Source organism: Ursus americanus, chromosome 2 (assembly GCF_024610735.1).
Source record: "Ursus americanus isolate L20-20 chromosome 2, mUrsAme1.1.p, whole genome shotgun sequence".
Lineage (NCBI taxonomy): Eukaryota > Metazoa > Chordata > Mammalia > Carnivora > Ursidae > Ursus > Ursus americanus.
Window position 1 is genome coordinate 100,358,613 of NC_142128.1, and position 26,172 is coordinate 100,384,784.

The window sequence follows — 26,172 nt, forward strand, 5'->3', positions numbered from 1 at the left end:
AGCCATCACTTATGATTTTGAACTGACTGTTCTCTTCCATAAGGCAGACGGTCAACACTCAGTGGCATGGCTTCCGAGATGTACTCGCACACCAACAGCTCTCAAGTGTTCATGGTACCCCAGCACAGCAATAAAACCCCAGATGACCGACTCCTTCGGTCTCTCCAAAGCTCAGACAAGCAAATGAAATCTGAGGTCCAAGTGAGCCTGCATTTCAGGGGGTTGTTTTTAGAATCGTCTCTGGTGCTCCACGTGATACTGGCGGGGGCACTACCCTGCTCACTGCTTTGCAGGGTCCAGACCTCAGCAAGGATTTTAGAGCAGGGGGTCCCCATGAACTTCCAAGAACACGCCACGCACATGGGTGTGTAGGGGAAATAATCTTCTAAGTCCCTTTCAATAAGGAAAGTCCATGCTTTCCTTTCCACCAAGAAGTCTGAAAACTTTATCTACCCTAACTCACTGGGGCAATTCACAGCAAAAACTGATCTGTCAGAAAGAGTCTGCTGTTGGTTTTTCTTTTTAAAACAGAAAAGATCTTTTGGGCCATTTCTTCTCGTCCTTCCAAAATGAGGAAATATAGAACTAACGCTTCAGAGAGTAACTGTATTAATGAAACGTCAACGGATTACAGATAAACATTTTAATTGATTAAATATATTATTTTCAAGATCTTTTTGAAATCGCACTTGTACTGTACTAATCAACAGCCAAAGGCAATAAAAAAGTTTAAAACCAAAAAATGTTCTGACATGAACACATGACAGGAACTGCTGCTATGTAAAGTGACATACACTGCTCCCGAGAACAATGATATTTTTAGAAGAGAATTTATCTTAACATGTGCAAGGACAAATCTGTAATCAAAGGCTGGAAGAAATATATATTAGTGCCTGCTTTTTAAAAGTTTATTTTACATTTTAAATACAGTATTTTCTCATTAAAAAAAAAAAAAAAGCCAAGAAGTGCCTAACCCCATGGTTTCTATACCATATATACATGAGAGCTGACGGAGAGCCTGAAAGTGTTCTGGACAGAACAGTGTGGACACCTTTGAGCTGGAACCAGTGAATCAAAATTAAAAAACACAAATTAAGCACTGCTTAGGAGAAAATAATCCAGTTTCTGAATAACCAAAAGAGAACAGAGTTAGGTATGTACAAAACCAGGTATTAAAAAACAGACAGAAACGCAGCACGCAAAACCCAACAGCCCCTTATGTAGTGAACTGTATATAACGCAGCTAGTCAGCGGAGACCCTCCTACGAGAAGTGATTTATGACTGGAAATTGTAAAAATCTAAGTATTTCAGTAACAACATACAGTAACGTTACGTGTGCATTGCCGTCTCTGTCGCTTTCTAGCTATGCCACCCTCCCTCCTGAAAACAAGAATCTCTACACTAGTCGATCACTTATACAAACGCGAGGCAATTAATCCATATTTGTTTTCTGTAAGGAAAACAAAAATGTACCTCTTCCCATCTATAAAGACATAATACAGATTAAAGCTATAAAAAAATTTAAGCACGGGCATATGCATTTCCAATTTTCTAGTAAGCAATTCCAAACTGGAATTGCGTAGGGTCTGTGCCTAAGTATTAACACACGAAAAGAAAACAGACTGTCTCTGGCAGTGATTTCCACTTAGTGCAATGTTATTCCCCACACACCAAATTATATTTAAGTGACTTTATGTATTTTAATTCAGTGGGTGCCAATTCGAGTTTACAAAACCCCTACCTATATGCTTGTGTAGAAAACAGTTTCAATTTGAGATGCTCTATAAAGCCCAATCGAGACAAAAATGAGTTACTTTTGCTTTGTTACTGGTTGAGTGAGTACCAGAGGAAGAGCGAAGGCCCAAGCAGAGGCTTGCTAAGACGGATGTCTGAGGTGTTCTAGGTGTCTTGATAGTTCAATTATCAATCAGCTTTGAACATTTCTGAGATTATCTCGGAAAATAATTCTCTGTCCTACAACTCTGAACAGCTGCACTCAAAGCAAAACAATCTGGGTCGTTCAGAACAAAATCGAACTGAGGCAATTTGTCTATGATCATCTGTGAGGTCTCGAGTTTTTAAGTTTTCAAAATGATGACCTTCACCAAAGTCAGCTGCACCTCAGGGAGACTACTGACATGAGGACGTCCAGTCACAGGTCACCGTAACTACGGGCTCTCGTAAGACACACGGAGCAGGCAGCGAGGGACTCACCATCAGCCAGGTGGGGTCAACGTGGGGAGGTTTTATTTTGGAGACCTTAAAGATTTAACACGTAGCTCCTGTAACTTCGCATCCATCAGTGACTCCGGTGGTCAGCACCCAAGGGCTGGCGGGCTCTGAGGAATCCCCTGAACCCCAGAGTATTAATGCTAAAGGGTCTCAAGGGAACCCTGAGTCCCAACAAGAGTTCGCCAGCCGTCAGACCAAAATCAACAGGGTAAACACTGACTGCAATGCTCCACAAAGGTCAAAAGAAATTCCCAACTAAATGCTGTCTTCTGCCCAACCCTAGACTCCAGACTCTGTAACAACATCTTTATCTAGTGTAATAGACTCTGTAGTAGACTGACTTTGACCTCCACAAGGAGTAGGAGTTGTCGAACTTGAGGAGGTAGACCCCTCTCCCTGGGTACTGGTGGCTGCCGGCGTACACCTCCTCGTGGCAGTCCCGCCGGTACACAGGCACGATCTCGTCCAGCAGAGGCTTGCTGGCGTTCTTTTTGGCTTTCTCTTCACTACTGACGTTTTCTGTGAGACAGAATGGAGACGCGTCAGTGAACAGATCCCGGAAAACCACGTTCGCATCAAGCAACCCCGTCCCTTCCTTTGAGAAACGGCTCCGCAGGAATTCTCTGGAGCCACTCTATAACGTACGCACCCGAGAGCACGTACTGGTTTCGTCTTTCATTCATCTGTTCATTCCTGTATCTCAGCAGCTGCTATCTGATGGTGGAAGCAGCCAGCGTCTCTCTCTCCCTGAACTCCGACCACCACTCCCACTCTGAGCCCCCACTCTTCCCTGGGGACACCCACTCGATTCCTCACTCCTCCCGGCAGGTGGAACCTCGCTTGTCTGAGCAACACCAAGGAAAATGATGCTCCTGTCCTCTTCCTCAACAAAATGAAAGTTATGTTTTAGGAAGGGGCAATCGAGCTTCCGAGGACTGTCCTGTTCCGTACATCTCAGCTAGAAGAGAGTAAAATGAGGAAACTACAGTAGAGAGGCAGAAAATCCACTCCTTCCGCTACAGGCCTGTGTCAATCCGGGGATGATCCCAGTGGCAAAAAGTGAGTTCTGATTCTAGGTTTGTCCCCGTTAACAGTTTCTGAACTGTAATGATATGAGGTTAGGGAAAAAAGACCTCTGGAAAACTATAGGAGTGCGAAAATTACGAACCAGCTTAAAATCTCAGTTTCACACATTAAACATAAACAACCTCAGGCAAACAGGTCAGAGGAATATGCAGCGTAGAAGATAAAAGACTTTCGGGTCCCTAAGAAGGCAGAGTGAATTTTGGCAGCATGAGCTAACTGTGCGGTGACCGTCAGTGATCACTAGCGGACATCTAAATAAGGGAAGTCTGAGAAACTCTCGCGGGCTAGAGGGGCTGAAGGAGACAGGGTAACTACCATGTGGCATCCTGGATGGGATCCTGGAACATTAGACAAAACTAAGAAATCTGAATACACACAGACTCCAGCGAATCATAATGTATCCACATCAGTTCATTAGTGATGATGAACATACCGCAGGACAAGATGGGTGTTAGCAGGAGGGGGAACTGGGTGCAGAGTATACAGGAACTCTTCGTACTGTCTTTGCAACTTTTCTATAAAGTTAAAACTATTCTAAAATAAAAAAGCTTACTTAAAAAAAAAAAAAAAGCAACCGACATTCTGATATATAGGCCCAAATCAGATTTGCTGCATCACAGCAATACTTAAATGTCCTTCATGTGCAAATGAGAAATAGAGTCTTTCAAAATGCAAACTATTGCCTACAAGGATATCTAGGAAACAGATGATTGGAATTCAAGATCCAGATTTTGTTCAGAACCTGTAAAACTGGGGCGCCTGGGTGGCTCAGACGGTTAAGCGTTGCCTTCAGCTCAGGTCATGATCTCAGGGTCCTGGGATCGAGCCCTGCATCAGGCTCCCTGCTCAGCGGGGAGCCTGCTTCTCCTCCCTCTACTGTTGCCCCGTTCCCCCTGCTTGTGCTCTTCTCGCTCTGTCAAATAAATAAATAAATAAAATCTTAAAAAAAACACAACAAACAAAAACCTGTAAAACTAAAACAGATGAGCAATGCACCTTCTGTCAAGGTAAGCAAAGACTTGGGACCTGGCGGCAATAAAGACGGAAAGATCAGAGCGGGAAGATGGGCTACTTCCTCAGAGAGAACAAACTCCTGTACCTTCTAAGACCGAACGGAGAAAAAAACCACCAAAGCAACAGACAAAAAGACTGGACTGCTCTTCCATCTCAGCCCAAGCTAAAAGGACCCTCATAAAATGCCCCATGGGGACAAGACCTGGTGGCATGGTGGCCTTCATAAGAAGCCATGGGGACACATGGAATCTGTGAACTAAATCTTCAAAAAGGAGAAGGTTAAGCTCACTCTTCGCAAACAACTCTTGGGAGCAATAAAGCCTCACTGTTGTTTCAGATCATACAGGGGTATTAACGGCTTAGTTTTAGATGGAAATCATTTTATGATTAGGACTAGCGCGAGGACTAGTCCATTTCCATCTGAGGGATGTCACACGTGACAGCAAAGATCAAGGGTGCGCCACGGCTCTCGCCTCAGGAGAGGCACTGGACCCCGGCCATGTTTACCGGCCCCGCCCAAGGCCAGTAGCCCCAAAAACGAGACTCAGCAGAGGGCTCACACTAGGATGCACCTCCCTTCGGGGACTCTCCAGCAGGCAAGCCGGGAGAAACAGACCGCCTCGACCTGCTTCCGAGCAGAGACTCCCACACCAGCCACAAAGCTCTTCAGAAGTACAACGGTCTGCACACACAACCTCCCTTCCCAGACATGTGCAAACAGTCTGCTTTTCCTGAGTCCCTGGCCCTGACGCTGCTCGGGGGCACGTGCCACAGGGGCTGGGGCACCTGCCTGGGTCTCTCTTTCCTCACTCCTGTGTTTTCCTTTTGGTTCAGTGAGCAGTATCTGTGGGCCATCTTTACCCAGCTCCGGTCCTCAGAGAGAAAGGCCGCTGAAATCGAAGCGCCATGGGACACAAAACAGCTCAACAACACGGGCCCACGTGGGTGTGGCCATACGTGGCCCCAGGGGGCCTGGCGTGTGGCACCCGTGGTGCCGGGTCCAACTGCGCGCCTCGACCGCTGACTGAACTGGCCTTCCTCCACAAACCTCCGACAACTCCCTCTTTCAATGTATCCCGACGTGATCTCTGGAAACGCTACCAACCGTCTTCAAGCACAAGCAGCTGGTCTGCGAGTCACCCGAAAGGTCAGCTAGTTCCAAGAACTGAGAGGCGGCCTCTCTGCTCCCACGGCCAGGGCACTCCTTCCACACCAGCCTCGGGAAGCCGAGCCGGGAACTCAAGTGCTCACTGCTCACTGCGTAGGTACCAAAGCCCTGAGCTCTACCTTTTCTGTAAAACAAACTTAAGGAGACCACCTTCTCCATTAATATGCACACATTTTATAACCTACTTCCTAGACCAACAGACTTTAGACTGCTCTTGGAAACACTCTGTTTTGTCTAAAGAAAATAAAAAATTACACTGTGCAAAATGGGCAAGAACAGCTGACTTATTTTTTTAGGTATGATGTTCTGGTATGAGTTTCTGTATTTACATAAAAAAAAAATCTTAGAGAGTAACGACCTAAAAAACTAATATCAGAATTGTACATTTAAATAAATTCCAGAGTTGGCAGATTTCTTGCTTGGTCTTTTAAAATTTTTCAAAATGATCTTGCACACTTGGCTTTCCAACACAAAATGCTGGAAGTAAAACAGTACTGAGAAAGCAGTCACACAACACACTGCCAGACGGGCCTGCCCGGCATCACAGCAATGGCACGTTCGGACCCCAGTCCCTTCTGGGAGGCTGGCCTCTCAGCCTTTTCAGCTGAGGTCCCACTTATGAAGAGGTGCATCAGGAAGATAAGGGTGCCTGACACGGGACCCGTGCCATCTTTGCCAACACACAACCCAGCACTCGTCAATACGGACCAACGGCTCTACCTTCCTCCTCCTCGTCGTCGTCACTGGACTCGCTGACATGCACGCTGACAGCAGTGTTCGGAGAGTCTGTCCATTCAAAGTACACCCCAAATCCAATGTCATAATTGTCTGTAGCAAATTCCCAAAAGAGGTATGATCCTTCCTCATGGGTGGGGACTCGGACAGTGACCACTTCTCCTCGGCCCACTGTAATCACAGAGTCTGCATCCTGCCGAATCTTCTCTTTAAAGTCTTTGATCTGGGGTCGTGTCCACATAGACGGAGCTGCTATTACTGGAAGAGATTCTAAAGGCAACAGGAATTACATTTGCTGAAGAAGATGAGGCTTCACCTGCAGGCGACCCACTCGCACTGGACCCCTGCCTGGCTGCAGCGGGGCGCCACGTGCCATGGGGTCTACCTGAGGCTCAGGGCCTCAGAGGACTACACAGGCTCCCCAGCAAACTGTCCCCCCGAACTGCATTTACCAATGTCACTGGGTATTCGAAGGTCACCACACCACTTCAAGAACACATGCAATTCTCAATCTTAGAAGTGATTTTTTTTTAACACTCTGATTACATACGTATAGGGATTTAAGACTGACCTTGGAAACCTCCCAGCCGGAGCCAGGGAACCCTAATAATGGAGAGCATCTGGACTTAGGAATAAATTCACTTTTGGATCTGGACAAAGAAAGCTGGGCTTTAACTTCAGTCTCTGTCAAAAAAAATAAAAGCCTTGACCTCTGAGGATCCCAAAGTTCCAGGGGCTATTCTAAAGGAGCTCAGAGAAACAGAAAAACCTGGACAGAATGGCACCGCTAAGGACGGAGCAGACAGGGGGCCAGTCCTGTAGCTAAGCCGTGTCTGTGTGCACCAGACCACTCGGCAGGTCTTTCAGAAGCAGTCACAGACCTCTGACAAAAGATTCATTTAAAAATCCTGGGAGACCTGGGGCGCCTGGCTGGCTTAGCCGGTGGAGCTTGCAACTCCTGACCTTGGGGTCATGGGTTCGAGTCCCACGTTGGGTGTGCAGATTACTTAAAAAAAAAAAAAAATACTGATAAACTCTTAATAAGGATCAAAGGGAAGAGAGATTAAACCATGGGATTTTCAGGGTCTTATCCAAAGCCGTTTTCTGTTACTCCACAAAGTCAAGGCAGATGTCTGAAACGGACTCTCTTAGGAGCCACACCGCCGCCCACGCCACCAGCCCTGCCGTGCTCTTCTCTTCCTTCCAAAGTTAGTGCCTAGTCTTGCTTCAGCTTCCTCGGCTCAAGCGTCTCTACCCCACGAAGCCTCTGCCGACCTCCGCGACTCAGTCACAGTCCCCACGTCACACGCTCTCGACCCACACCATGCCTCTCTCCCCAGCACAGCCCTTACGTGGTTACAGTTTACACCTCGTGGGTCCTTCTGCCTCACGCTGTCCCCCTAGCGCTCAGAAAATCTTCAGTCAATTGCTGAAAGAAGGAATGAGCTGCCCGTAAAAAGCCAGACCTTTGAAACTGCTAAGTTAACTTCTGGTACTTTAGTCTCAAAAAACACTGCAGTCTATGGCAGGCAGCCTCCAGGATGCCCTGACCCTGTGATCCCCATGTCTGGGTGCTCACGCACCGGGGAGGTCACCACCCACAATGTGCCTGGGTCGGTATGTGTGGCCAACAGAATGCAGTGCAAGTGCCAATGTCGTACTTCCAAACTCAAAGCATAAATGACACTGCCACCTCTGCCTTGTCCCCTTGGATAATGTGCTCTGGAGGAAGCCGGCCACTGCGTCGAGGACACTCAGCCTGAAGGAGAGGCTCCGCAGGGCAAGGAACCGCGGCCTCTGCCAACAGCCAGCACCAGCCTGCCAGCCATGGAGGAAGCACCGGGAAACAGAACCTCTGGTGCCCACGGAGCCTTCACCCGACTCCAGTCCCGGCAGCATCAGGACCGAAACCCCATGGGACCAGAGCCACCACCGCTCAGCTAAGCGGCTCCTCTGTTCCCGAAACCCCAGTCACCTCACCCACTGTGTGAGACAATCTAGAGCTGTTACAGGGAGCTGCTAAATCGGTACGATTTGTTACACAGCAACAGATAACCCATACATGGCCCCAAGTGTCCAAAAGTCCTCTGACGAACTCTTCTCGCTATTCTAAGGGTCACCAGAAGCATCAGATTCAGACTCAAGAGGGTACAAAAGCATTCAACTCTCACAAGGATGTGACTGCTCTCCAAAGCCAGTGAGCCCAACTCCTGACTTTCTTTCCATGCGTCTCAGTTATGACATCTGGACAGACACACACACTTGCCAAACTGTACCTTTTGGTCCATTCTCCACAGCTTCTTCTGCAGCTTCTGGTTCAAGTTCTTTTTCCGGGTTGTCAGTGTGAGTTTTGGCCTGTCCATTGACTGACGTCCTGTCGCCCGGCGCCGCTGCGTTCCCTTTTGATGATGCAGGCAAAGGAGCCCCCGCAACTGCTACTTCCTGCTGTTTCTGTAAGGCTGCCTGCAAGCGGGAAACAGTGAAGATATGCTGACCAGGACGGCTAAAGATGGCACTTTTGCCCTGGGATGCACCCTGACCCCATGTTTTTGTTCTACCAAAGCACTGTGCTTCAAGAAATTACTAACAGACTTTATATCAGTTTTATCCTATCTATGATGAGTACGAGGACAATATCAAGCCAACAGCTAAAAATGATGAAAAACTATCACAAAAACCCAGATCACGTTTTTGTGACCTAAGGGTCATTAGAAAAACTAACCAGGAAAAATTAAAGTAGACAGAAATAACCAACCCCAAATATAAGTAAAAGCAAAAATTGAACACTGTGACATCTGTTCTTAAAACCAACGGAAGAAAATCTTGACAAAATTCAGATACATAAAATCTGAATCAGGAAAATTAAACTTGGTAGAAATAAATGGTCACAGAGGAAAATTTACGAAGGCAGAAGCTGTAATTAGTAAAATCTGATACGGGCCCTCAAAGTAATCAATAAATCAAACATGGGCAATTACTCTAATATGGAAAAAAATAATCAATAAATGAAATCTTCACCATAAACTATATACAGAAATACTCACATCACAATTGAACTGAAAACTGTTAATCATATTATAAAGAATATCAACCTAAGAATTAAACAGGCTTATAAAATGGAGCTTGAGGTCAAAATATTTTCTCAATGAAAATTCATCACTGGTTATATAATTACGATTAAAATATGTGCATTCATAAAAATGGAATCAAAATGTCCTGAGTCAAAATGGAAGAGCAAAAACATTTTAAACACAAAGGACAACTATTTGGGGACATTCCCTTCCTCCATCAAGATGGATATTAGTAGGGGACGCCTGGGTGGCTCAACCAGTTAAGCAACTGCCTTCGGCTCAGGTCATGAATCTGGAGTCCCAGGATGGAGTCCCAGATCGGGCTCCCTGTTTAGAAGGGAGTCTGCTTCTCCCTCTGACCCTCCTTCCTCTCATGCTCTCTCTCTCTCTCTCTCAAAAAAAAAAAAAAATGGGTATTAGTATTACTAGATATACCTAAGTGTTGTTACTTAAGCAAATTTTGGGGAAACTTTGAACTATACATAGAGAAAGGTGTACCAATCATACAGAAATGTACAGCCTGGTCGTTCTTCATAAACCAAACATACCCATGTAAGCAACACCAGGACAAGGCATTATCTGCATCCCAGAATCCTCCTTTCAACACACTCCCCAGCCATACTGCAAGGGTCACAACTATTCTTTCTTACAACACTACAGACTTGCTCTGCCTGTTTTTTGATGTTATATAAATGGAATTGTATAATAAAGGTTCTTCTTTGTGTCTGGCTTCTTTTACTCGACATTATTTTTGCAGGGTTCATCAATAAGGTCATACGAGTAATTGTATTTTGTTTGTTTACGCTGCTATGCTATTCTGTTGTGAAGATACACAACTTATCCATTTTACTGTTGATGAACAGTTGGGCACTGAAGTAACTCTAAATTGAACCATGTAGGCATAAGTGAGCTTATGTTTACAAAAGTAAAAAATAAAGTAATGAAACAAAGAAAATACAGGGGGAAAAGCCTTTGTAATCTCATGGTTTGGGGATAATGACATATTCCTGCATATCTGCACACACATTTAACATATCATCTACAATCCAATTACTTCCACCAACGGCAACGCTTTCTTCTGCGGCTAACGCAAGCTGGTAATACTCGCAGGATTTTAAAATACCTCCTTCCAAGGCCTAGATTCTCGGTCATTCCCACATCAGTTTTCCAGAAAGAGTACCGGTTCCAGAAAAAGCGTATACAACCAAAACAAGCTGGCACACTGAGAAGGCTCACGGCACGATCTGTGGACGATCAGCCCCCGCTCAGACAGCCACTCTCCAGGAGGCCGTACTTGAAATCCTCCGGCAAAGGGAACAGCTCCCTTTGGGGATCCCACTGCCTGCTGATATTTATCTATTCTAGACAACAGATCATAACGATTTATTTACACCATCTCTCATCGGTACTTTGGGAAGGTTTTAAAAAGCACAGAAAGGTACAGGAACAAACACTCACGCAGCTACACCTCCGAATGAACAAGTGTTAGTATTTTGCCATTTTGCTCAGTATTTAGAAAAAAAAAATCACTACTTTAGGGGGCTGAAGTTTCCTTTGCTCCCTCCCCGGTGCATCTCCTTCTCCATTCCCAGAGAGCACCAATCAACGTGTAACACCGAGTTCCATCGCTGTTATCTAAATTATGGATTCCAGATCCTTCTCTTCCACAGATTCTTGGTCTGCCCTACTTGACCAACCGTGTTCTCACTAAATGACAGCAACCCATCGACAGGGCAGGGCGTGTGAGCTATCCCACTGGAAACATCTCACAGCCCATCACGGAAGCAGGAAGAGGGGGTGGTATGCTCAAGCAGAAACAGGCTTTCGAGGACAGAAAAGAAACCCCTCAGAAAAGCCACTTATATATATTGATAAATAAAATCTTTTTCATCTTCTCATGAATGACACAAAATCTGCAGTGCTTTTTAACTACTCGCTAATGCTAAAGATTCAAGGGAAGAGGTATTTTAAGTAAGGATATTAATTTCCAAAGAATTTAAAGAGGTTGGTAAAACAGCCAGGATCACTTCATCCGACAAGAAACGTCAAGCAACTACAATGTCGCATGCATCCTTCCCTCAGACTGTCTGGCAGGTCATAACTGCTTTCTAAGTGAAAAAAAGCAAGTAAATAAAACTTGTCCGGCCTCACTCTGCGAAGGCATTAGTGCCTCTGCCCGGTGTGAAAAGTGCACACGGATCAGTGATCTGCTGTATGTACACAAATACTTTCACAGAGCAACTCCCGTTCTCACTTTAGTCCTCTGAGAGCTCGGTGAGGTGAGCAGGGCAGGTACCAGGATTTTTTATCCCATTCCCACCCACTGGGAGAAAAGACAGAAAAATCAGAGCAGCAGGTAGCCTATCTGATACCAAACTAGATTATGGCAAAGCCAGGACCCAATCCAAGTGTGACCTTGTTTTTCATCCCATCTCTTCATCCTAAGTCGCTCACTCCTGTGTGGAAGCCAAGTACCTGCGGGTAGGGAGCTGGGGGAGGACTACCACCGTGGTGCAGGGGAGCACGGTCTCGCTCCAGCACCTCACGCAAACATCAAGAGGACCAGCCTGCAAAACCAGCCGACAGCCTTACGGGACGGGTCCCCCCACGGGCAGCTGCCCCGGCCTATAAGAGCCCACCGCCTGAACACCATGGTCGAACGAACACGAGTTACCCAAGTCCTCATGGTGCCTGGACCACCAAGAGAGTCACCACCAAGAGAGTCTCCCCCGGACTCACCAGAATGACACCTGGCCCACACGACCCCCAGATGCCCTGCGACAAAGCAGTGGCCATGTCAGTTTTTGCTTCCACGCCATCTATCTGCTTTCGTAACTGCCCGCGCACCCCGAGTCTCCCTTCCCAGAGGCCCCTGCGAGTTACTTTATCCTTCGAGGCTAACGGATGCGGAAGTGGCGAGCCCCCGTGGCGAGGGGGCTGTGGTCCCTGCAGGAGCCCCCCCGCGCCCGGCGCACCTGCTGCTGGGCGAGCTGGACCTGGTACAGCTGCTGCATGTACTGCTGGTAGTGCTGCTCCTGCAGCTGGCGGATGAGGAGCTGCTGCTGCTCGAAGTTGCCCGGGTACTGCTGCGCCGCGTACTGCTGGAACTGCACGGCCGTCTGCGAGTTCAAGGCCGCCATGATCTGCTGCCTGCAACGTCAGAGAACACACAGCCGTCGGACCGCAGGCCACGGCTTGCGGCGAAAGAAAACGTCCTCACGGCTGATTTCTATTTGTCACGTCACGAAGGGACTGAGCCAGGAATGCCTTCCCACCAACACGTGTCCCAGGCCCAGATGATAGATTCCAGAAAAGACACCGGGCCTCTCACTTTCCACTGAGGGTTTTCAAGGAAAATCTGGGCTGGAAGGAGAATGATACGCGGGTCAGATCCCCATCGTAACCACGAACGGTCACGGGGCCCCTACTATGCGCCACGCGGTGTTCGAAGGGCTTGCAGGTCCTCAGCTACCCGGGCGCTCATGACCGTGGCAGAGACGAGGCTTCAGATGGAAGACAGTGCAGGCCTTCGGGAATTTGCCTGAGATTACACTGCCGGGGAGCGGCCCGAGCCGGGACGCAGTCAGGCAGGCCTGTGTCAGCCTGGACTCCCAGGAGGACGCTGCGCAAGGGTGCCCTGTCATCTACGGTGGGGGGTGGGGACCGACAGGCGTCATTCAGCTGCTGGCCACGGCTTCTCTACCTGAATGCACGGAGAGTAGGAAGAGGCAGGACAGTAACCAGACTATGCCACGAGCGGCGCTGGTCAGTGTAAATACAGCCAGGGAAACTGAGGGCCCCTAGCATTTCATTTAAAGCCTATCTTTGAGGGGCGCCTGGGTGGCACAGTGGTTAAGCGTCTGCCTTCGGCTCAGGGCGTGATCCCGGCGTTGTGGGATCGAGCCCCACATCAGGCTCCTCCGCTATGAGCCTGCTTCTTCCTCTCCCACTCCCCCTGCTTGTGTTCCCTCTCTCGCTGGCTGTCTCTATCTCTGTAGAATAAATAAATAAAATCTTTAAAAAAAATAAATAAAGCCTGTCTTTGGGATGCGTGGGTGGCTCAGTGGGTTAAGCGTCTGCCTTCGGCTCAGGTCGTGATCCGGGGGTCCTGGGATTGAGCCCCGAGTCGGGCTCCCTGCTCTGCGGGGAGTCTGCGTCTCCCTCTGCCTCTCCCCCTGCTTGTGTGCGCGCGCGCGCACTCTCTCTCTCTGACAAATAAATAAATAAATAAATAAATAAATAAATAAATAAATAAGGCCTGCCTTCCAGAACAATATTGAAAATATCTGAGCACGTTTGGCTTAGAGACAGTAATTTCTCTTATCATAAATCTCATTTTCTCTCCTACAGGCACCACTGGCCTCCTACCTCACTTATGTGACCAACTTCACAAAGACCACAAAGCCATCTATCAATAGACAGATAAGCAGATAGATGAGATAAAGCAAAATCTCACAAAGCCCTGCAGGAAGCGACGCTGGGCCCACCCAGGGCACCGCCTGCTCCCAAAGCTGTAGCACTCTAGTCTCTCCCCAAAGTGGAACAGGGCCCTGGGCCGGTCTGCGACTACTGCTGAAGCCTGAGGAGCTGCTGGGAGATAACAGGACACCCAAGGACTGTCATGCTCTCTGGTTTCCTCTAAATGCCACCCCCCACCCCCACCCCGCACCTCAGACCTTCCTCCCCCACGTGCAGTGTCAACCCCTTCCTCCCTGTGCCCACAGCTCCCTCCTGAAGAACCAGTCCTTTGTGACGCAGCTGCTCTCACAACCCTGAATGAGAAATGGTTACAGGTCCCAAATCCCATACGAGGAACAGACACGCCTGACACTGGCTGCACGAAGCAGCTCCTCTGTCCTGGGACTTTGTAACCGGGGCTCTCTCCGAATCTGGCCGATCTACCAGGACAGCCTCGTGTCCACCAAGGCAGAGAACAGAAGGGGCGAGAACAGCTAGGAAGTGAGACAAGATCGCGTGGACCCAGGGACAGAGCCAGCAAGCCACCTCAGCTCCCGCTCTAGTCCCTGGGTCCCGGCAGCTAACCCCAAGGTCTTTCCTTGTCGCCACCCACTGAAGCTTGAGTTGAGGTCCTCTCGGTAACATGACAGATTACTGGTACAAATGGTGGGAACTGGTGGTGTGCGCCTCCCAGCGCACATGTCACAGAGCTCTCAGGTGGCACCCGGAGACCGTGGCGGTCCGGCGCTCACGCTTGAACAAAAGCAGTCCGACCCGCTTACTTCTGCTGCTCCAGCCGAAGCCTCTCCTCTTCTATTCGCCTCCTCTCCTCTTCTTCCCGCCTCAGCCTTTCCTCCTCCTCTCTCCTGCGCTTCTCCTCCTCCTTCTGCAGACGCTCTCTTTCTTCCTCTTCACGCCGCCTCCGCTCCTCCTCTTCCTTCCTACAATCGAGGACAGGCACGGTGAGCCCTGTACAAAGAACCCTGCTTAAACATAATTAAAGACTTTATTTCCCAGTGAAAACTGACACAACTCGGAGAGAACACTGTGGTCATATTATTGAAATCTGAAATGCATACACTCCGCTGGTAGAAATTTATTCTGTGGGGTCAATCTCACAATCTGCGAGAACATGGCAGAAATAATCACGGCCGTGCAGCACAGGAGAAAGGTGTCCCCCAGTAAGAGACCACTGAGATCATGATGTGCCCGCATCCCAAAGGTTTCCCTCACCTACGCTCACAGAGTCACAGGCTTTCCCTTCCCACCGTTTGCTGTGGTTGCAATGAAGTTTGTATGAAAATTCAGCAATGCACCTGCCCTACTGTTAAAAGTCCGTGCTCCGCGAGAGCAAGGCTGCCTGCCTCCCAGCACTCCATCCTCAGAGCTGAGCACAGTGCTGGAAAGAACGAGCACTCGATGCGTATGTCTAAAATGAATAATGTACCCCAAAATGCCATGTGGCCACAAAAAAACATGACTATGTGGCCTGACATGCAAAGACACTTCATATGCTTGTTTAATGAAAAAAGCAAGGAAATAATAGGAAAAGGACTGCAAAGAAACACCTTAACTGGGGGCACCTGGGTGGCGCAGTCAGTTCAGCATCCAATTCTTGCTTTCAGCTTAGGTTGTGACCTCAGGGTCCTGGGACCGAGCCCCCCATCAGGTTTCACGCTCAGCGCAGAAGTCTGCTAAACTTTCTGTCCCTCCCCCACGTGCACATGTGCGCTCGAGCTCTCTAATAAATAAATCTTAAAAAAAAAAAAAAGATACCCTTAAATGTGTCCTTTCTCATCTATCGAGAGAAGAGAGCGATTAAAAGCAGGGTGGGAGGGAAGGTTGGGTCTGTGCTTCACATACTGCCATAATGAAAAATATTTACACCGCATGTCTCTGTATATTACTGCTGAAATTTAAAAAAATATCAAAGCTTTGAATTTAAAAGAGAAAAAGAGCTGGAAATGCCGGTGCAGCCCCTATCCAGCTCTCGTCCGCCCTCAGCCCCTTTCCCGGGGAAGCACAGACCCCACCGCACGAGAACCGGGTGCCGTGCCGACTGAGCATGGTGTGGAGGGCAGGACGCCTGAGGACGGGAGGCAGGAGGTCCCTGAGGATCTGAGGGGACACCATTTCTTGGTCCCACCACGAGAACTACTCGGCTTTCCCCATTTTTCTCCCCAAACTCCTGTAAGTGATGAACAGCACATCCGAGCCGCAATCAAGGCTCAAAACATAGCAATAACGTGACCTATTTTTAACTGTCACAGCTGGTACAGGACAAGAGGTTCCACAGCCAGCACTGGGACTGTAGGAAAAGGAAGTCTGTTCTTAAACGCTTTCAAAGGGTGCTAGATGGATTTCATCTCACGACAGAAGTCCTTTTTTTTTTTTTTTAAGATTTTATTTGTTTATTTGAGAGAGAGAGAGAGCATGCATGGGGGAGAGGCAGAGGGAGAAGCAGACTCCCCACTGAGCAGGAAGCCCGATGCAGGGATCGATCCCAAAACTCCAGGACTATGACCTGAGCCGAAGGCAGATGTTTTATGACTGAGCCACCCAGGCACCCCCAGAAGTACATTTTTAAAAGGAAAATACAGTTTTACACGTTAAGATGACTACTAACTTAAATGTTCAATTTACCACTAGGAATCAAAACTTTTATTTTGAGCAGCAAAGCACGTTTACTGAGCGATAGTAAAGTAACAGTACAAAGCTCCCAAAGAGGGAGGGGACCCAAGACGGTTGCCTGAATCAAAACTTTTCCTGTGGATAAAAACAATCTTCCTTTGGATAAATATCTTCTGAAAATGTATTAAACTACTTCCTATCATCTTAAACAGGAATAAAAACAGGAATAAATTACCCCCAGTCTGTCTGTTGATGACTCAGGAGTTACAACTGCAAACATAAGAACTGTCTATGTCCAAATACTGTGATGGAGAAGTTTATCTTCATATCAGTGGCCCCTGACTACTATGCTTTTTTATAATTCTTGTGTCTATTTTTCATGGTTTCTGTCTTCCTATCAGGCTGTTTTCTGTTCCAATTCAGGTTAAGGTAGGAAAGCAGAGAACCAACGGTTTCTAAAGTAAATATAATGTGAGGAAAAAATGGCTTTATAGTGTCATTTTCATTACTCAGATATTTCAGACAATCAAAGTTATTGAAAATATAACCTCTAGATAAATAAGGTGTTAACTGGGGGCACCTGGACGGCACAGTCAGTTAAGCATCCGACCCTTGGTTTCAGCTCAGGTCGTGATCTCTAGCCCTTCGTCGGGCTCTGCACTCAGCAGGGAGTCTGCTGGAGATTCTCTCTCCCTCTGCCCCTCTCCCCGCCAATGCTCTCAAATAAATCTTAAAAAAAAAAAAAGTTAACTATAATGCTGTTGAATTCACAGTCATGACAAAAAATCCCATCGACATAAACGGTGTATTTAGCAGCATTCCCACCCACCCCCTGGAAACAGTTAATAAGCCACCTGGGAGCCAGAGCCAATATGAACATCTCCATAAGGCCTACCACGTAGTGCAGGCGATAGCCATCCTATGGAGCATAAGGTTCTAGAAGCTCAAGGGAAACAACAGCAAAGGGTGTGTCAGACCCGAGGGCAGGGGTGGGGAGAGGGGCTCAGTTTACAGTGGAACTTGCTCAAAATCTCGGTGTAACCAGGACAAGAGGAATGTTGCCTCGATGGAGAGGTGCTTCCTTTCAAAGGGAAAGCCAGACAGAACCTGCAGCGCCCTGCCCCTCCAACTCCTAGTACAAATATCTGCTTACACCAGCAGGTTTGAAAAAGTGCCGTTAAGAAGTAGGGATTTGGGGGCGCCTGGGGGGCTCAATCGGTTAAGCATCCGACTCTTGATTTCGGCTCAGGTCACGATCTCAGCGTCGTGAGATCGAGTCCTGCGCATCAGGCTCTGTGCTCAGTCTGCTTGAAATTCTCTCTTTCCCTCTCCCTCTGCCTCGCCCCTCTGCTCGCGTGCCCTCCTTCTCTAAAAATAAACAAGATCTTAAAAGAAAAAAAAAAAGAAAAAAAAGAAGTGGGGATCCAAGGGGAGTGGGACATGTGATCCAGAGCAGACACTCCCTAAGGCAAAAGCATCAAGACCTGGGCTGCACAGGAATAAAGTAAGAGGTGCCCTCGAAATTCACCTTTTCTTCTCTTGCTCCTCCTTCTCTATTTTGTGGGATGCAACATACGTTGAAAAGAGATGGCAGCACCTAGTCAGGAGCTGGACAAACTCCACCATGGCGTCCTCCTTAGACATGCTTCCCAGGGCCGCCCATTCTCTCCTGGAAGGAATAGCAAGAAAGGTCATTACCTCCTCTTCCTCAGAGAGTAGGAACGTGATTTAACTTAAACCTAAACGTGAATAATTCTCAACGACAACTAAAACGCAGAATGATTCTACCACAAGCAAAATGCTCAAAACTCAAGTTTCAACAAGTATGCGTTATCGATGTACTAAGTTAGACGTGCGAGTACAATGCACACTTACTGCTGTAAACTACAGCTCAGCTGCACTGTGGGTAATTTCCATACAAGCAAAAGGGTATCACAGTCCGACCTTCCCTCTATCACGTTTTAGTCTGAACCGAATACAGCTCTCGGGGCACTGTTTTCTGCCACAACGGTGTGTGTGTCTACGTAAGGAAATCAATGACTTCTATTTTAAGTGGCCGCTCTGAATGTTATTTAGGAAGAATCAAACGAAGCTGTACTTGTCTTATGTTCATCAGCAGATGAGTAAATTTCTTCCACATTATTTATCCATAAACACCTCCAAGTCAAAAACAGATACACATCTGAAGACTCCAGAAGCTACAAGCAAAAATGGCTATTTCAGGCTTCCTCTAAGCTAAGGGACCAGCTGTTTGCATCTTAACCGATTCGCCTTGCGCTCTTCTCAACACTACTCTCACTAAGGTCATTATACAACAAAACACAGTTACCTCCTGTCATTCCCCAACACATCAAAGAATCCAACCTCTGGACAAGTGTCTGGATTATATGGGCCCATAAGAACCTGCTTATGCAGTGCCACAAGCTTCAGTTTTTCCTCATAAGTTGGATGAAAGGCTTTGCCATCTTTTTCTGTAAGATAAAGAAACATGAAAACAATCAGAATTGGCAAAAAACGTATTTTCGGTATTCTACGCTGAAGGTCCGCTGTAAGGGATGCCACTGCCTGGGATGGATACAGATCTTACAGTGACATCTGTACTTCAAATACTAAATATTAATAGTCGGAGCCTAAGAGAGAAACCCTTTGTGCAGAGATTCAGCACTCATCCTTATGATCCAACTTCTACAGAGAAACCCGTCCATCAAGCTAACAGACACACACACTGTTCTGCTGGACATCTTCTACACATATCAAAAATTGTGTAACAATCGTTTTTTAAAAGTTTAAAAAAATAATTTTGTATCAGTCACTTTCAACACGATCACGCATAAGAGGTTACGCGTACCTTGAAAGGCTACAGTCAAACGCATCGGTCCCACTGAGGCGGTGCGATGTGCTGAAGGGGCTCTGAAATGAGAGGTAAATCTCCTCTCAGACCCTTCCTAGCTGTGAGACCCCCGAACCTCTCTGTTCACTAAGGAAGTAAGGAGTCCGTCCACCTCTCCTTCAGAAGTCATGGGATGGTATCGATGATAGCTATCGGATCCTTCTCCCTCCTCCATATCGTGGTTGGCTCAGGCAAGCTTCCAACAGGCAATGAAGAGTGGAGCCAGCTCTGACCTGTAAAGACTGCCCTACCACCACCATTCAAAGCCATATGAAAGCGGCTGCTGGTACAATGGGAAATCCTTAGGGAACGGTTCTGCTTCTCTGATAAATGGCAGCATTAATTATTGACTGGCTCCAATAAAAGAGACTACCACTTTTTTTAAAAAAAGGAAGTAGTATATACTGCCTACATATTTTATCCACGCACACAGTCGTCACCAAAATAAAATCACTGATAAGACAAGACTGTGGGTTAAAGGTTATGAACAGGAAACTTAGAGGAGAAAAAAACTAAAGTTGCTAACAAGCATCCCAAGATCCTCGACCTCACTAGTCAGACTGCAAATACAAGTGCAAACGGTTCCATTAGCTACCAGAGCCTCTGCCGTCACATGGGTCAAACAGAGTCAGGTAACATCAAGAGTTGGTAAGAATGGGACAAAGAGGTACCCACTCTCCTATACTGACGTTGGAAGTATACGCTGCCAGTTTTCTTGGAAGGCAATTTAGCAATTTATTTCAAAACTAAAAATATACATGCCCCATGACCCACTCATCCCAATTCTTGTGATCCACCCATGATACTGTCCCAAATACACAGACGTAGGGGATACAGCTGTTTCCTTGTTACCATAAACAACTGCAAAGCTCCTCAAAAAGAAACTAATAAATAACATGATATATTCAGACTGTGGTAAACATGAAGCAATTATAGGAAACACTAAGTGACAAAGCAAGTTGCAGAAAACGATACAGGATCGCAGCACACAATCTATCCCATCCATTCAAGCACTCCCCCGACCACACACTTTAACATCTCGAAAGTCAGATTCAGTTTTACAATCCAGTATTCTACACTTAAAAGAGCAGTTTTCCTTTCTTAATAGCATGTAAGATAATAGTGAGTCTTAGAACTGACAAAATACAGAACGTAAACACACCCACACGCATATTCTCCAAGTCCCCTTATATGACGGTAGATGCAAATAACAAAATCCAGAAGTCACGCGACAAGAGACCAAAGGAGTCTCTCAGAAAACTGAAGCCTTACCTGGGACACCGGAACCTTTCCACGGAAAAGGCGTGGAAGAACAAACGGAACTGTTAAGAGGGGCTGCCTCTAGGGAAAGCCCTGCCAAAACTGGTGGATGGGGGCTGAAAAGGAGCTTCCATTTACATACGCTTGTTTATATGTCAAAGCTTTTCTTCTTCAAGAACTTATTCAATACTTGGGAAAGATAAATATTAAGAAAAGACAAAAGTGTGGCACTGACCTTATTTAATAAAAATTGAAATAATTCAGCACTCTGTGGACTTCCCATGTGTCTTAGCTACTCAGCAAACAGTATCACTAGACAACGAGCACCAAGAGCAGTAACTTCCTCTAAAGCTTTTCGGACGGGATTATCATAGTTCTGTATTTACTAATGAAAGGGCAACTCCCACTTCAAAATCCAACTCTTGGAATGCTATTTCAATTAATGATGGACATTACAGAAAATATTTTTATATTCATACCTTCAACTTAATACATATTTATTGAGCCCAAGTGTAAATTCACTGCCATCATGTAACTTACAAATTACTGAGGTTGAATTAAAAATTTATAACATGGCAATACAGTAAACAGCAGTATCCAGGTGCATATTTCAGGTATATATTTACTGCAAACAAAGTATAACAGTTACATGGGATAAAGAAAATATTCTATTTTATTTGGGGGGGGGAGAGCATGAGCGGGGGGACGGGCAGAGGGAGAGGGAGAAGCAGACTTCCTGCTGAGTGGGGAGCCTGACACGACATGGGCCTCGGATCCCAGGACCCTGAGATCATAACCTGAGCCAAAGGCAGATGCCCAACTGACTGAGCCACCCAGGCGCCCCAAGAAAAGATTGGAGTTTACTTCTGACTTAGAAGGAAACAGATCAAAAGGCAACGAAGTAGACTTGTTTCAACTCAGGCTGGGCCAGTAGTTGAGTTTAATTCCATCACAGTCTATAATCAAGATAAAGCAAAATGGATTAGAGTTTACAAAACCAAAATAAACCTTTTGCATTGTCTTTCATGGAAAAACCAAAAAGCTCAAAAGAGTTGCTATTTCATTCTCTTCCCAATGAAATCTCTCTGAAATACAACCTTGAAAAATTATCTTGGCAAGAAAAATGGTGTTGGGCGCCTGGGTGGCACAGTGGTTAAGGCGTCTGCCTTCGGCTCAGGGCGTGATCCTGGCGTTGTGGGATCGAGCCCCACGTCAGGCTCCTCTGCTGTGAGCCTGTTTCTTCCTCTCCCACTCCCCCTGCTTGTGTTCCCTCTCTCACTGGCTGTCTCTATCTCTGTCAAATAAATAAATAAAATCTTTAAAAAAAAAAAGAAAAGAAAAATGGTGTTGTACGTACCTACTGTTGTATTATTTAAATTAAAAAAATCTAACTATTCAACAATAACACAACACTTATATTACAGTAATCCAGGGAACAGAATATACAGCTATTAAAAAGGCAATTATAAGGGTTACACAGCATTTCAGAGAACAGGTTTATGATGTATTAACTAAAGTTAAGTAGAATGAAAAATTATATATGATGTTTAGAATTATATAAAAATGCCTACAACATGGCCAAAGACTCACAGAGAATGTAGAAAGACGAAATTTCAAGAATTGGGTGAGCGATTATACATACTATAGAGCTTCCTTTTAAAAAATTATAGTTAATGGGGCACCTGGATGGCTCAGTCAGTTGAGTGTCTGATTCCTGATTTTGGCTCAGGTCATTATCTCAGGGTCGTAGGATTGAGCCCTGCGTCCGCTTGTGCTGGGCATGGAGCCTACTTAGAGTCTCTCTCTCCCTCCCCCCCTCCACAACCCCACTCTCTGTCTCTCTCCCTCTCTGCCTCCCCACTCTCTTCCAATCAATCAATCAATTAAAATTACAGTTAAGATTTTTCTTACAAAAGTAGCTACTTAGAACCCTATTGTTAAAACGTATTAAACAATAGTGGCTACTTTGGGCTACCATTAACCAAAAAGCCTTCCTTTAATTTTGAAGATGTGCCTAACCATCCTTAAGCATCTACCTTTATTTCATACAAATTAACCACCAAAAGTTTTCTGGTACTAATTATGTCACAGGTAATTATTAAAACAGCCCAAGGGCACCTGGCTGGCTCAGTCGGTAGAGCATGCGACTCTTGATCTTGGGGTGTGAGTTCAAGCACCATGTTAGGTGTGGAGATTACTTAAAAAAGAAAAAGAAAAAGAAGAAAAAGAAAAAGAAAAAGAAAAGAAAGAAAAAAGAAACATAGCCCAGAACAATGTTCTTCTCACTTTCACCAACTTGTGATGATTTGAAGAACAGTTCCAACTTCTGATCTATTAGCTGAAACATAATTAAGCTTTTTTTTTTAAGATTTTATTTATTCATTTATTTGAGAGAGAGGGAGAGAATCCCAAGCACACTTCCCGCTGAGCACAGAGCCTGAGGTGGGGCTCGATCCCAGGACCTTGATGAGATCATGACCAGAGCTGAACCCAACGGTCAGACACTCAACCAACGAGCCACGCAGGCGCCCCAGGTTTTTGTTTTTTTAAAAAAACCAAACAGGAACTATTCTAACTACATCATTTTATCTTGAGTCTTATAAAAAGAAATTATGTGCTGGTGACTTGAGAAAGAAGGTGTGGCGAGCCTAAGAAGTAGCAGGGGCAGAGCACATGGCACAAGTTCCTTGCTTTGTTCAGTCAGTATTCCTGGGATTTTGTTTCATTTTCTCCTTCAGAAAAGAAAAAAGAAAAAAAAAAAAAAAGCCTGTGAAAGTAGTTGCTTTGACCTAAGTAAATGTAAATAAAGATAAAAGCAGATGGAAACTTCACTCACTGGAAGACCAAACACGTTCCTGATAAGTCACGTAATACAGTAATTTTCAAACCTACACAACACAAAAATTCTTAACTTGGCACGGGGACAGGATTTGAACTAACAAGTCTAGCGCATACGAGAAAAAAATTTTTTAGCTTATGAGCACACCAGTTATTTTAATGGCGGGAGGGCCCATTTCTTATCAGGTAATGAATTTACTTTATTTTGAACACTCAGAACACTCAGCAGTAATGATCTAGGAGCAGGGGAAGAAGGGATTGGTGCGTAAACAAGGAAACTGTACTCATTAATCAGCAAGGTGTTCGGCTGACCTCCAGCCCTAAGAAGTGACTCATCAATAGGGAGGGTGAGTTTCAGGATATCTGAATGTCATTTTAACACCTGCCCTTTTTATGCCTGACGGAATTAAGAATATACCACCAATCCATAAAGGATTTTTCAAAAGAGAAATATGTCTCTGGGCGCCTACCTGGCTCCATCAGTACAGCACGGACTCCTGATCTCAGGGCTGTGAGATGGGGCCTCACAGTGGGTGCAGAGATTACTTAAAACTAGAATCTTTAGGGGCGCCTGGGTGGCACAGTCATTAGGCGTCTGCCTTCGGCTCAGGGCGTGATCCCGGTGTTTCGGGATCGAGCCCCATATCGGGCTCCTCCACTGGGAGCCTGCTTCTTCCTCTCCCACTCCCCCTGCCTATGTTCCCTCTCTCGCTGGCTGTCTGTCACATAAATAAATAAAATCTTTAAAAAAAAAAAAATAACCTAGAATCTTTAGAGGTGCCTGGGTGGGTGGCTAAGTCAGCTGAACATCTGCCTTTGGCTCAGGTCATGATCCCAGTCCAGTCCTGCTTCGGGCTCTCAAGAGCTCAGTGGGGAGCCTGCTTCTCCCTCTCCCCCTGCTTGTGCTCTTTCTCTCTCTCACCTGTTCACTCTCTCTCTCAAATAAATAAAAATCTTAAAATAAAATAAAATCTTAAAAAAAAAAAAGAGGAATACGTTTTAACGGTTAGTTCTGGTCAGGCAGTCAAATCTGTTCACCACCAAGAGCCCCAGAGCTAAGCAAGCACCATGCTTGGTCCACCAGTACTGCCAAAACCATGCCCAACAAATCTCACTGAAGAAAAAATTAACTTTACAGGTCAATTTCTGTGAGACTTAGCAAAACAGTACATCCATTCTTATGAATTATACTGGCATTTCCATCGAATCATTTACACACTTGTTAGTTTTAAGAACTGTTCCATAATCTTTTCTTTAAACTCTATTACCAGATCTTCAAATTAATCATCCTTATTCAGGCTGGGGACAAAATTTATCTAAAACAAGAACAAAAACCAAAAAAACCACAACAAAACAAGAAAAGGAAACACACCAAAATGTTAATAGTAACAGTTATTTTTGAAAGACTGGATTACAGATTTTTCTTTATTAATTTTTTATTTTCCCAAATTTTCTTCAATACGCATATGTACTTTCATATTAAATACATACACACTGCGGTGCCTGGGTGGCTCAGATGGTTAAGTGTCCGCCTTCATTTGGGGTCATGATCCCATGGTCCTGGGATCGAGCCCCATGCTGGGCTCCCCACTCAACGGGGAGTCTGTTTCTCCCTCTCCCCGCTACTTTCACTCTCTCTCTCTCTCTCAAATGAATAAAAATCTTTAAAAATAAATACATACATACACACACACTTCTTTTCTTAACAAAATTTTTTAAAAAGTCAAGATAACTGGGGCACCTGGGTGGCTCAGTCAGTTAAGCATCTGCCTTTGGCTCAGGTCATGATCCCAGGATCCTGGGACTGAGTCCCATGTCGGGCTCCCTGCTGAGTGGGGAGTCTGCTTCTCCCTCCGCCTCTCCCCCGCACCCTCCACCCCCCTACCCGGCCCGCTGGGGCTTGCACATGCACGCTCTTTTTTTTTTCCTCTCTCTCTCTCTGTGTCACAAAAATAAATAAAATCTTAAAGAAAAAAAAGTCAAGCAACTTATCTTTCAGCCTTTGGGACAGGTTAACAGATCAATTACCCTCCCCTGAGAGATATATATATATACCTGTGTTTTGTGTATCCCTCAGGGGAGGGTAATTGATCTGTTAACTGGTACTCCTCCCTCCCATTGTCTGGCAACCCCAAGCATGCAGATGGCTACCTCACCCCTACTTCAGCAAAGAGCTACCTCACCCCTCCTTCAGCAGAGGTCTGCAGTTTACTAGAGAACCTGAATCAGATGCTCCAGATGGGAGGACACCAGGCTGCGAGTGAACTGCAGGACTAAACACAGAGAAACAAAAGTTTCCCTAGTAAATGGTGAACAACTCCAGCCGCCCTCCCTTCTCCTGCCTGGTTCCTGATGGCTGACAACTAAGTTCATACATCCCAGGAAGGAGACAGGAGTATTTGCAGGGGAAACTAGCCCAAAAGAAAAAACCGACAGTTACTGATTTGACAGATACTGATGTCTGAGGGTTCCCCTATGAAACCTGTGCCTCCTCACCCTCCAGGAAAGGCTTCTGCTCAAGGTTACAGTGAGCTGCTCAGTGCCCTACCCTTCTATATGAAGGAATAGCCAAGTGTTACCCGACATTTGAGAAAGCTTCCAACATGGAAAAAAAGTCTAAAAGAAAATTTTAAAGATTTTATTTACTTGAGAGAGTGAGAGAGCATGTGCAAAAGCAGGAGGGGTAGAGCGAGAGAGAATCTCAAGCAGACTCCACACTAAGCGTGGAGTCTGATGCCAGGCTGGATCCCACGACCCTGAGATCCTGAAACGAAACAAAACTAAGAGT

General features: G+C 46.0%; 1 protein-coding gene across 2 annotated transcripts in view; it reads right to left on the minus strand.

The window, feature by feature from the left end:
* Positions 1 to 884: 884 nt before the first annotated feature.
* ACBD3 (acyl-CoA binding domain containing 3) overlaps positions 885 to 26,172 on the minus strand; it is a 34,831-nt gene continuing 9,543 nt past the window's right edge. Inside the window, exons 2-8 of one of the 2 annotated variants that reach the window (XM_045796728.2) lie at positions 18,726 to 18,867; positions 17,925 to 18,065; positions 14,548 to 14,706; positions 12,283 to 12,457; positions 8,513 to 8,699; positions 6,210 to 6,506; positions 885 to 2,752 (exon numbers count right to left, since the gene is read on the minus strand). In XM_045796728.2, coding sequence (XP_045652684.1) covers positions 2,541 to 2,752; positions 6,210 to 6,506; positions 8,513 to 8,699; positions 12,283 to 12,457; positions 14,548 to 14,706; positions 17,925 to 18,065; positions 18,726 to 18,867 — 1,313 coding nt within the window. In that variant the 3' untranslated portion in view covers positions 885 to 2,540. The remainder of the gene's footprint in view (positions 2,753 to 6,209; positions 6,507 to 8,512; positions 8,700 to 12,282; positions 12,458 to 14,547; positions 14,707 to 17,924; positions 18,066 to 18,725; positions 18,868 to 26,172) is intronic. The other variant, XM_045796733.2, reaches the window with a different exon arrangement.